Genomic DNA, 11,474 nt, shown 5'->3' on the forward strand with positions numbered 1-11,474 from the left:
ATGTGTGTGGGTGGTGCGAGGTGTGCGGTTGTGCTCGGCGCGTGGCTCGTGGGTTGTGTGTTGGGGGGCAGTGGTGTGTGTTGGGGGTCAGTGGTGTGTGTGTTGGGGGACAGTGGTGTGTGTGTTGGGGGGGACAGTGGTGTGTGTTGGGGGGGAGGGGGGACAGTGGTGTGTGTTGGGGGAGGGGGGACAGTGGTGTGTGTTGGGGGAGGGGGGACAGTGGTGTGTGTTGGGGGGGACAGTGGTGTGTGTGTGGGGGGTCAGTGGTGTGTGTGGGGGGGACAGTGGTGTGTGTGGGGGGTCAGTGGTGTGTGTGTGGGGGTCAGTGGTGTGTGTTGGGGGGGGTCTCACAACGTTGCTCAGGCTGGTCTTGGACTCCTGGGCTCAAGCACTCCTCCCGCCTCCACCTCCCAGAGTGCTGGGATTACAGGCACGGGCCACTCTGCCCTGGTCCAAAAAGCGTTTTTTTGTTGTTGTTGCTGTTTATTTTTTGCCACTTCGTTTAGCTGAAATCTTAGGAGGATGCAACTAAGAAACAAAAAGAGAGAAAAGCAGAGTTGCTCTTGGGGAAGGAGGGTGAGGGCTCAGCCGCTTCGCGGCCCTGGAGAGCCCTCTGAGTTGGAAAAGCACCTCGGGCTTGTGCTGGGAGTGACGAGGGCCCTGAGGGCAGGAGAAGGTGCTTCTCTGTGAGCCACAGTGCCCTGCCCTTGGAGCGCGCAAATCACATGACCTCACTGAAGTTTACATCTTCGGAAAAATAATGAGGGCTGGTCACTGATGGGCCTTGGAGAGTTGTCACCCGTTTGTCGATAATGATAGAGCTTTAACGGGGCTAATTCAGAGAAAATCAAGCTCAGGCCCCTGTTGGCTCCTCTGAGGCCGGACGCCTCCCGCTCGGCTGATGGAGACCGACAGCATCACCATAACCTTGGTTTGTGCCTGGACCTTCCCGACACCCTTGGGAATAGGAAATCTACCCTGATTTCTTTTTTTTTTTTTTTTTTTTGGAAGAAAAATATCAGGCTCTCAAATAGTTAAAAAAAAAAAAAAATCAGTGGCAAGGACCATAAAAAACCATCAAGCTTGTGCTGAAAGCATTTTATAGTTGGGGAAACCGAGCCACTGAGCCAGGCCGGCACTGCAGGGAGGATAGACAGAAACGAGCCGTCATCCCTGCTTCCCTCTAACCCTTAGAGATGAGTGTTAAGATTTTTATAAACATCTTCATCATCTGCTTTAAATTGTTGGAAGGTTCTCCATCAACTCCTGGACTCAGTTCAACCTCCTTGGTGTGGCCTTTAAGACCTTCTGTGATATGACCGCTTTGGCCTCCTCATAGGTCCCTTCCGCTTCTTTGAGCCACTTGGTTCTATTGTTTTGCCTACACTGGGCTGAGATTCTGACACTTCAGGACCTGTGTACACAGCTGTCCCTCTGCCAGGAGCACCCCCCTTTCCTCTTTCCCCTCTGCCAGCCCCCCTCCTCCCTCCCCCCCGTCTTAGGGTTGAGCCCTCTCTGTGAGTGACCTCCGCAAGCCAGAGCTTCCCATTTGGGTTCCTCTTCCCTGACCCTCGCTGTGGGTCACCTGTTTGTCTTGGTTTTGATGAATACCCTCCGGTCAGAGATTGCCTCTCAGCGTTCCTGTATGTTACACGCGCATGACACAGAGCCTGCCACATAGGTGGTGCTGTAACACTGAGTGCATTAAAAATATCACGGGTCCAGGCAGAACATGACTGGGGCCAAAGAGGTTCTGGGCTCAAAGGAAGGGGCACCACAGCCAGTGGGGGCTGGAATATGCCCCCTGACAAGGAGAACCTTTGCGGTGGACTCAACACTTTGTCCTTGCTCCAGACCTGCATGGGCATCAGTCCTGACCCGCTCCCGGGTGAACCACACGGGGCAGGTTTAACATGGACATATGAGGCAATGCTGGCCAACAAGATAAAAGGACAGGTCTCCTGGGGACTTCTCGGAGAGGTTTCCTTGCTCCTAAACTGAGACACGAGAAAAGGAATCAGTTCTTACCCAATCAAGGACCTTATTGTTACGTGTGATGCCTGGACACCTGCAGCAGCCACTTTGGACCCGAGGGTCCTGCTTTGCTGATGGAGACTGACAGTGTCATTCTGACCTTGGTTTGCATCTGAACCTTCCTCACCCAGACACCCTTTGGAATAGGAAATGGGCCTTGATTTTTGGTCTACAAGGAAAAGCGCACAGCCACGTGCAAAGACGGACAGAACCATCACCCCTGACGGTGCTGAGGTGCTGACACATTGGTGCACCCTGGTGTGGCAAGACCTCAGCTGTCCTCATTGTTTAAGCCGCTCTGAGTCGGTTTTCTGTGACTTGCAACCCACAGCACTCTAGTGATTACAGCTTTGAAGAATGAACTGGGCTTCCACAGGTGGGGACCAGGCAGGAGAGCAACTCAGATAGGGGCAGCGTGTGGTGTGTGGAGCCCACGGCCCACCTGGAGGGCAGCACGCCACAGAGGCCATCCTAGGAGAACTGGCAGGGCGGACACCAGGTCCCGCTCATTAGGACATTCACTGCCTTTCCTCCCTGTCATCGCCCCTCTGCGAGATCTGCTGGGAACACGTGAGTTGTGTGCTTGTGCTTTGACATGACTTAATAAAGGAAGGGCTTTAAAGAGCCAGGAGAAAAGGCTGAGTAAATAAACAGCACTTCACTCTGCCTTGGACAACAGAGCAACCGCCCTCATTTCTTTTTGTCAGAACAGAGATAATCCAATAATTAGGGCAGCAAATAGCATAACCCTGGCTAAAGCCATAATGAACCATCTGGCTTGAATCACTTAGGCTTATTCTAGGGATCTGGTTGTCACAGCCCAGAGGGGGGCACGGCCTGGGGTACTGGGTGGAAGGCAGTCCCACCCCAGACCCTGTTCCCCCACCACGGACGAGAGCCAAGATTTCTGGGCTCCTGTGCCTAGGATATTTGCTCAGCCTCCCATAGGATCCAAGCCTGGGGTGGGGCACCCCTTGAAGGGGGCGACAGGGGCCCACGCAGGCCCTGGCTCAGTGGCACACCGTCCTCCTTAGCTCCTCTGAGCCCGTTTTTAGCATTTCTTTGGCGTGTCCTGGTAATACGGGTGTGGCCAGCCCACTGGACGAAGCTGGCAAAGCTGCGTCCAGCTCTGCCCTGCACCGCGGACCCCATGTGAGTCTGGCCCCTGCATGGCATGTATCTGAGGCCAGGGACCCAGCACTGCTGCCAGGACATGCTCCGCCAAGGGCTGCTGAGTTGATGAATTGGACATGGGGCCGGCTGGCCTGAGTTTCGAGCTTCCTGGTCCCCTCCTTGCTTTGTGGGTTCAGAGACAGAAAAAAAAAAAAAAAAAAAAAAAAGTCTCTTGGCCATTCGCTATCCAGAGGGCCCTCTGTGGAACCAGGAGGGTGGCCTGAAGCTCTGCCCTCCCCTCTTACTTCCTTGGTGCAGTGGCAGTGATGCCGGAAATGGGAACAAGTTTCCCATCCCTTCTTCTGGGGGAGGCTTTGGATTCAGGCCAGCCAAACGAGTGGCCACTTAGGGCCTGCCCAGAGGCTCAGCAAGTCCGGGGTGAGCTTTGCACAGGGCGCCAGGAGCAGAGGGGAGGGGGTGGATCTAGGGCACAGCCCTGAGGGCAAAAACTCTCTTCCGACCCAATTTCCCCAAGCTGGCAGGAAAGTGGAGGGACAAGACGGCTCCCCAGCCCCCACACCCCAGGGCAGGGCCTTCATATGCCAGGCGCTGGCCCGAGGGCCGTGGTCCAAGCCTCGAAAAAGTGCCTGGCAGGCAGTTTCCCTACAGGGGCCCTGCTCTAACCGGCTACTGCTGATGGGCCTCCCCAGGTGCAGCGATGGGGGGTCTCAGCCCCAGGGGCACTGGTAATCCCTCTACCTTCAGCTTCTGCTGGCACATTTGATGCTTGGGAAACTCCAGGCCCGCAGCCCACAGGCCCTGGTGAGTGCCCAAGCCAGGCGCAGACACCCCTGCACAGGGGAGGGGCAGCCCCAGCCCTGGAGAAGCTGGAGCAGGACTCCTGCCCGGGCCACATCCCGGGAAGGGCTGGGGTTTGACGCTGGTTTTCCAGGTCTCAGTGGCAAGTCGGGAGCCACAGCTGGGCTAGGAGGGGGTTCTCACATCCCGTCCCCACCCCGCGCAAACCGGTTCCTCACTGGACTGCGACCTCTTCCGGCCTCGGTTTCCCAGCCTGTCCGGCCCGGTGGATGGGAAAGGGCGCCAGGAGCGCCCACCGGCCGGGCCTCGGTCCCGGGACTCCGGCGCTTGCCTGCTCCCCGGGGCTCAGGCCTCAGTCCGGGAGGAGGGGAGCGGGCTGGGAGGCCCTTTCTGCCCGGGGGCCGCGGGCGTAACAGGTGGGCGCAAGTGCGCGGCCCTGGCCAGCGCCGCGGCGGGGTCCATGGACACGGGAGGAGGAACCGCCAAGGTTTTCCCAAAGGACAAGCGGCCCCGCGGTCCTCCCGGTCCTCCCGGTCCTCCGGGTCCTCTGCCCGCGCACCGGCCAAGCCGCTGCGCTCTGCGGGCCGCTCCCAGCCTCGGGCCCCTCCTCAGCCCGCCCCAACCCCGACCCTCGGCCGCGAGGCCCTCCCGGAGCGGCTGGCGAGCGGGGAGCGAGCGCGGGGCCGGCAGCAACTGGTGTCTCCCCGGGACACAGCTCCGCCCTTCCCGGGAACAAAAGCAGCCGCCCGCGCCGGAGCCTGGGGAGGGCGGGCTGGCAGGGAGGGGGCGCGGCGCCGGCTCCCGGGAACCCGGCCCCGGAAATGGGACACCCCCAGGGGCTGCCCCCAAACTTCCCTCCTCCCCGGTCCGGGTCGGGGAGGGCGCGAGGCCGGCGGGCAGGGCGCGGAGAGGGCACGGAGCGCGCGAGGGGGGGGGTGCGCCGAGGGAGGGCGCGACCACGCGCGGGGGACCGGCCGAGGGGACCCGCGAGGCCTGGGGGCGCCGAGCCCGAGCCAGGGGAGGGGGCGCGAAGTCGGCGACTTGGAAACTTACTGCAATCGTCCGACTCGTAGCCGTCGGCGTCCGGCTCGTCCTCCGGCGGCTTGGCGGGCGGCCGCGCGGGGCTGGGACCCGGGCTGGGGCCCGGGCTGGAGCCGTAGGCTCCGAAGAGCTGGTCCACATCCTCGTCGTCCTCGCGGGCGCCGTCGGAGGGGCTGCGGCGGCCGGCACTGGCCGCGGCCGGGCTTGCGGAGGCGTCCGGGGGCGCAGCGGCGCGGGGCCCGGCGTCCGGGGGGAGGCCCCGCGGGAAGCGGGGGAAGTAGTCGGAGATCTGCTTGATGGGGCGGATGGGGCCGGGGCACACGTCGATGGCCATATGCTCCTGGATGCTGATGGTCGCCTTCTCCCCGCGCCGCCGGAGGGTCATGCAGGCAGCGCCGCCCCGCCCCGGGCGCGGCCAGGCCCGGCGAGACCCCGGCCCGGGGGCGGCTCAGCAGGCCCGGCGGGGCGCGGCGGGGGCTGCAGGCATCGCCGGCCGCGCCCCCGGACGGCCCTGACTCGGCTGCTGCCCGCTCCGCTGCGGACGGCTGGAGTGAGCGCAGGGGGCGGGCCCAGCCCGCGTCACCCCGCAGCAGCCAAGCAGGGCGAGTGTGCGGACTGCGCGGGCGGCGCGGAGCGGAGGGAGCCGCGCGGCGCCACACTCACTCGCACTCACACCGGCGCGCACGCCGGCCCGGGACCCCGCGCGCGCACACTCGCGGCCGGGCAGGGCCGCCGGGCGCCTTCCGCTCATGCACGGCCGCGGTACAGGCGGGGAGCCAGGCGGGCAGGGACCCGCAGGACGCGCACCCACACGTTCCCGCGCCTGCCAGCCCACGCTGGGCTCTGCTCGCTCGCTCGGGACGCACGCAGGTGTGCAAGTGCACACACGCGTGTGCAGAGATCCGTGGTGGAAGCATCCGCTCGCTCACACCGTAGGACACACATACAAACGTCTGCATGCGCACACAGAGTTGGTTGAGGGGGCCGTGACACGGCGCACCCCCCGTGCACACGCGCGCACACCTCATGGAGCGCACACACAGGTCAAGGGCACCCAGGACACAGGCTTCCACACCCCCAAGCACCCCTAACAAGACACACAAACATGCGCCCATAGAAGTGACCAGGGGACCCTGGGCACAAGTCCCTCTCTCCTCCCCCATCTAGCAGGACATGGAGTCACTCTCCTAGCGTGTAGGGACAGGCTGCCTGCACACGGGCAGGACATGTAGACGCTCAACTGTGCAAGGACACGGGGGCACAGTCTGTGCACACATATTCTCAGGTCACATACAACGCAGCACTCGAACCTCGGGTCAGTCCTTCACTCGGTCAGTGAGTAGTCCGAAGGACCCACCGCGGCAGGGTGGCTGAGAACCTGGACAGGGCCTGGTCAGGAGCGGGTGAGGGGAAGGTCTGGGCGGCGAGTGATGCAATGAGGCTGGGCGGCACCCTCCCCCCACCACACTCCTACTCTAGGCCTCCCACACGGTCAGATCACTAAACAAATCCCACAGGGCCCAGCCCTGGTTGTCTGGCTTTCCGGACCAGAGCTCTGTTGGGAACTGCTGCTGCTTGGACAGGTGTGTTCCCGGAAAGCCCTGGGCATGAATGGAATCCTATTTACCCTCTGGTTTCCACTGACGGGAAAGACACTTAGCTTCTTAGCTGGGTGCCTTTGTTGAGTCTGAATAAGGGGCTCCAAGCCGCTCTTGTTCCCCCACTGTAACCCTTGCAGAGTGATGGGGAGCAGAGTAAAGAGAGGCCAAACCTTGCTCTAGGGCTTCCAGCTGCACAGTTCTGGCAGGCTATTCGACCTCTTTGAGCCTCAGTTTCCTCATCTATGAAGTGAGGCTGTTTCCAACTGCACAGCATTGTGGCAAAGCCCCATCCAGCACAGAACATGACAGATAAGAGGGGCTCAGTCGGCTTTCCCTTCTCCCTTCCTTTGGAAAGACAAGACTCATGGTGAGAAGCGATGAGAAATTCATGTTTTGTACTGAGTTCTGAACTGGGTGGTGGCGGGCACTACCAGCCTCTGAAAACACTGGAGAAACACATGGCATACGTTGTACTGTGCCAAGGACATTCACAGCTGCCATCTCATTGATTCCTTAAACCACCCCAGGATGTAGGCAGGGCCTGCTGTTCCCATTTCACAGGTGAGGAAATTAGCGCTCAGGCACAAGGATGTGCCCAGGGTGACTGCTGGCTGGCGGCAGAGCTGCGATGACAGCCCAGTGTCCTTTTTGATGCTTCCACTTTCCCTCCCTTCTCCCTCTCCTCCCCTCCACTACAGAGCTCAGAGGCTCAGAGCAGAGTTGGAAACACAGGTAAAACCTTGCTCCCAAAGCTCATCCTGAGGCTTCTTGGACATGGGAAGCCCAAACTGAGGAGGAGGGGAAGGAGGGGGAAAAAAAGGAGGAGGAAGAGAAGGAGGGAAGGAGGCCAAGAGCCTCAGGCGATCCAGTGGGAATGACTGGCCTGGGGGTTCCCTAAAGATAGTCTGAGGTCCTGGTGGGAGAAATATTCAGGCTTCCAAGAGCCAAAGACCAAGGGAAGGACAGAAGAGCCTGGAAGGGCAGCCTGGCACAGAGGGGCTCTCATTTCCAGGAATGCTTAAGGGGATTAATCCTTAAATAGGCACAGAGTGACTTTTTCTGTGCCAGAGGTGGCTGCATCACAAAATGATTATATAATAACACAGGTATTAAAATACAGACGCTGAGCTGTCATTTTATCATTCCTTTACTAAGGAGCTACAGGGTGCCGTCATCATCTTACAGTTGGGGAGACTGAGGCTGCGGGAGGTCAAGTGACTAGCAAGAGGCAGACTGGGGATGAGACCTGGACATCCTGACCCCTGAGCCTTGCCCTTTTAACATCAAGGCCCTGTGACCGTGTTCACCGAGAGCTGGCTGCTCCCTCCTGGCCTCTTCTCTTGGGGGTCTGGTTTTTGGAGGATCAGCTCACGGCTCTTGGCTCTGCAGGAGCTGGCTCTCGGGGAGGGTTTGGAAGAAGTCAGGTGGAGGGCCCAGCCTCCTCAGCATGGAGCCAGGGAACCCCAGGATGCCCACTGGAGAAACACATGGCATGTTGGGGTCCAGCCTTTGGCAGGTGGCAGAGTTGAAATCCACTCTAGGTCTGAATTTGCCCAGCTCTCAGCCCAGCTGAAATGGGGTGGGGCCTACCCAAGGGACAGAATTGGTGTTATCTGGGCAGGTGTCTACTTTCTAGAAAGAGCATAGGTCACGGAGTAGGCAGACGTAGAGTCAAAAGTCAGTTGTGCCTCCTCCTAAGCGTGCCAGACTTTGGGCAAGTTGCTTAACAGGCCCTGGGTCTCATCAGCAATGGGGGAGAATAAGAACAAGCTTGTGTGAGTTAAAGGCGAGGATGGGGCCGGGCGCGGTGGCTCAAGCCTGTAATCCCAGCACTTTGGGAGGCCGAGACGGGTGGATCACGAGGTCAGGAGATCGAGACCATCCTGGCTAACACGGTGAAACCCCGTCTCTACTAAAAAAATAGAAAAAAAAAACTAGCCGGGCGTGGTGGCGGGCGCCTGTAGTCCCAGCTACTCGGGAGGCTGAGGCAGGAGAATGGCGTGAACCCGGGAGGCGGAGCTTGCAGTGAACCGAGATCGCGCCACTCACTCCAGCCTGGGCGACAGAGCGAGACTCCGTCTCAAAAAAGAAAAAAAATATTGCAAAATAAAAAAAAAAAAAAGGCGAGGATGGGTACACAGTGCTCAGTGTGCAACTGGCGCTCAGGGAATTGTGGTTCTGCTGCCCGTGCCTTCCTGGTGCAAACCGTCCCAGTGCAAACCTTCCTGGTGCAAATCGCCCTGGTGCAAACCTTCCTGGTGCAAACTGTCATTGCACTCCCAGTGCCTGGCTCGATTTCTCTACCAGTGACATGCGGTTGGCTGCTCCGTGTCTGCTGCCAGGACCAGGTGACAAGTGGATGCACTTACCAAGGCTGGGCGCTGGCTGGCATGTGTGGGCATCTCTAAGCTGTTGGATATGTCCAGAGCCTCATCAACCACGTCGCCTTCCATTCCCAGTGCTGAGGTGGGCAGCTGGGCAGCTGGATCAGCCTCTGGCAAAGTTAAGTGGATAGAGTCTGCCCTTGGTCACAGCCCTCAGGAGCCCGTGCCCTTGCCTGTCTGCCCCCTGCTTTTCCCAACGAGCTTCTGAGCTTTCTCCTAACTCCCCACAGACACTCTCAAGGGCTCCTGTCAAATGAGATTAAGTGGGTTCTTTAAAAAATGGTCCAGGTATCTGTAGCACTAGCGTGTCTATTTACTTTGTCACCGAGGCTGGAGTGCAGTGGTGAGATCATGGCTCACTGCAGCCTTGACCTCCTGAGGCTCAAGTGATCTTCCCAACTGAGCCTCCCAAGTAACTGGGTCCACGTGCATGCACCACCATCCCCAGCTAATTTTTAAAATTTTTGTAGAGACGGGGTCTCCCCATGTTGCCCAGGCTAGTCTCAAACTCCTGGCTTTAAACAGTTTTCCTGCCCTGGTCTCTCAACATGCTGAGATTACAAGCATGAGTCACCATGCCCAGCCCAGGATGTCTATCAATAATGCAGATTCCAGGCCCCTACCTCACACCCACTGACTCAGAATATGTGTGTGCACACTCAGGATGCATCTTAAGTACCCCTGATGATTCTGGCGCACAATGGAGGTTGAGACTTGCTGGGTTAGAGGGTGCTAATGGTTTAACAGTGATTTTTCAACCTGCTGGGCTGCCTCTATGCTGTTCACATGTGTAACATATGCCCATCAGTGACATTTCTCAATATTTAGTGATTCTTCACCGGGGAAGTGAGTGCCTAACCCAAGGCAGGTGTTGGAATTTCCAGAAAGGTTTGGCAAAGCCACACTGGGGGGTCTGATATCCTCCTGTTTGGATATTCTGACCTCTTTCCTGGTGAAGGACCAGCTAACAGATCTTTAGGGTAGGTAACATGTGTTTTTGAGGAAATGCCCTCTGTGCAGCGCTTGACTGGATGTTCCTTGGTTGGCATCTTGGCTGGTGCTCATGTGCCCGGAGGAGAAGGACCCTCTCTGACCCAGGCCTAACATGTGTCCCCCGTTTCCACCCTTCCCTGATTACCGGAGGAGCTCTTGTCCTGCTGTGCTAATAGAACGTTCTTTGTATTAACAGAAAATGTTAACCCAACAGAGGCGCTTGGATGGAGGAATTCCAAACAGTGTTGCTGGTTGATGGAGAGGGGCCTGCCAAGGTCTCTTGTCCATTCATTTATTCATGAAGCCACAAATATTTATTGTGCACCTGTCACAGGCCCCAGGCTGCGTTATGTAGGGGGCCCAGGGATAAATGAAGCCCCTTTTTTCTTTAGATTCCAGATGACGGAGGGGAGGTCAGGAAGGGAGGTAGGAACCACCACTCTGGGGGTCTCCTGCCTCCTTCTTGGCGTACACTATGGCCTCGGCATGGAGAGCACGGTGGAGCGCTGACGCCAGCAAGTCAGTTCAGCGTTTGCAATATAGCTTGTGGCTGCTGAGAGGCCAACTTGATATATTAAATGATATTAAAAATGCAGCCTATTTCTGATAATTTATTATGCACATTCTCATAAACACATTACACTCGTCACAGTACATTTACGAGCACCAGGCCTACCAATGGGGAAAAGTTAACACCTAGCTAATGATGTTTTGCAGATGTCAGATGCTCTGGTGCCGCGGTGATGGGGTCAATGGTGCAAAGAAATGCGAGTGTTTTTTCTATCCTGGGGCACCAGGAGGCTGCCCAGGGATGGCTGGAAGAACCAGGCTCTCTCCCTCCACACTGCCAAGGTCTGCGCTGTGGGATTTGAAAGAGGCCGGGTGAGAGGCTCCCCGGCCAGGAGAGACTTAGCCCAGGATCAGGCTGCCTAAGGCAGGAGATTAGATGTCACAGAGGGATAATCTGAATCCTCTGGGAAAGCTCTAGAAATGACCTCTGGGAGAAAGAGGGGCAGAGCCTGAGGCTTATGTGACAGCACAGACGAGCTTCCCTCCCACAGGCCTGGGGACCACTAGAGCCCAGGGTCTTGGCTGGAGCAGTCTTCATGACTGGGGTGAACATCTCAGCATTATACATGAACTAGAATGGGTAGAAACTCTAACCAGCCCAGGGCTGGTGGAAACCCAGGGCCAACAGCCACAGATGTTCCCTCCAATAGCTTTGAATTGATGATGCAATTCAAAGGTATTAACAATGCAAGTGGTAGCTTCCAATGCTAATGTGTTCCACTTTTTGTTTGTTTGTTTGTTTGAGACAGAGTCTCACTCTGTTGCCCAGGCTGAAGCACAATGACATGATCTCGGCTCACTGCAACCTCCGCCTCCCGGGTTCAAGCCATTCTCCTGGTTCAGCCTCCTGAGTAGCTGGGACTACAGGCGCCCGCCACCATGTTTGACGGGCATAGTTTTTGTATTTTTAGTAGAGATG

General features: G+C 58.0%; 1 protein-coding gene across 1 annotated transcript in view; it reads right to left on the reverse strand.

Moving 5' to 3' along the window:
• Nucleotides 1-5,543, reverse strand: part of DOC2B (double C2 domain beta) — a 37,395-nt gene extending 31,852 nt beyond the window's left edge. The window contains exon 1 of the mRNA XM_025362038.1: nt 5,020-5,543. Coding sequence (XP_025217823.1) covers nt 5,020-5,392 — 373 coding nt within the window. The 5' untranslated portion in view covers nt 5,393-5,543. The remainder of the gene's footprint in view (nt 1-5,019) is intronic.
• Between the last annotated feature and the right edge of the window lie 5,931 nt (nt 5,544-11,474).

The sequence above is a fragment of the Theropithecus gelada genome, chromosome 16 (genome assembly GCF_003255815.1).
Source record: "Theropithecus gelada isolate Dixy chromosome 16, Tgel_1.0, whole genome shotgun sequence".
Taxonomy (NCBI): Eukaryota; Metazoa; Chordata; class Mammalia; order Primates; family Cercopithecidae; genus Theropithecus; species Theropithecus gelada.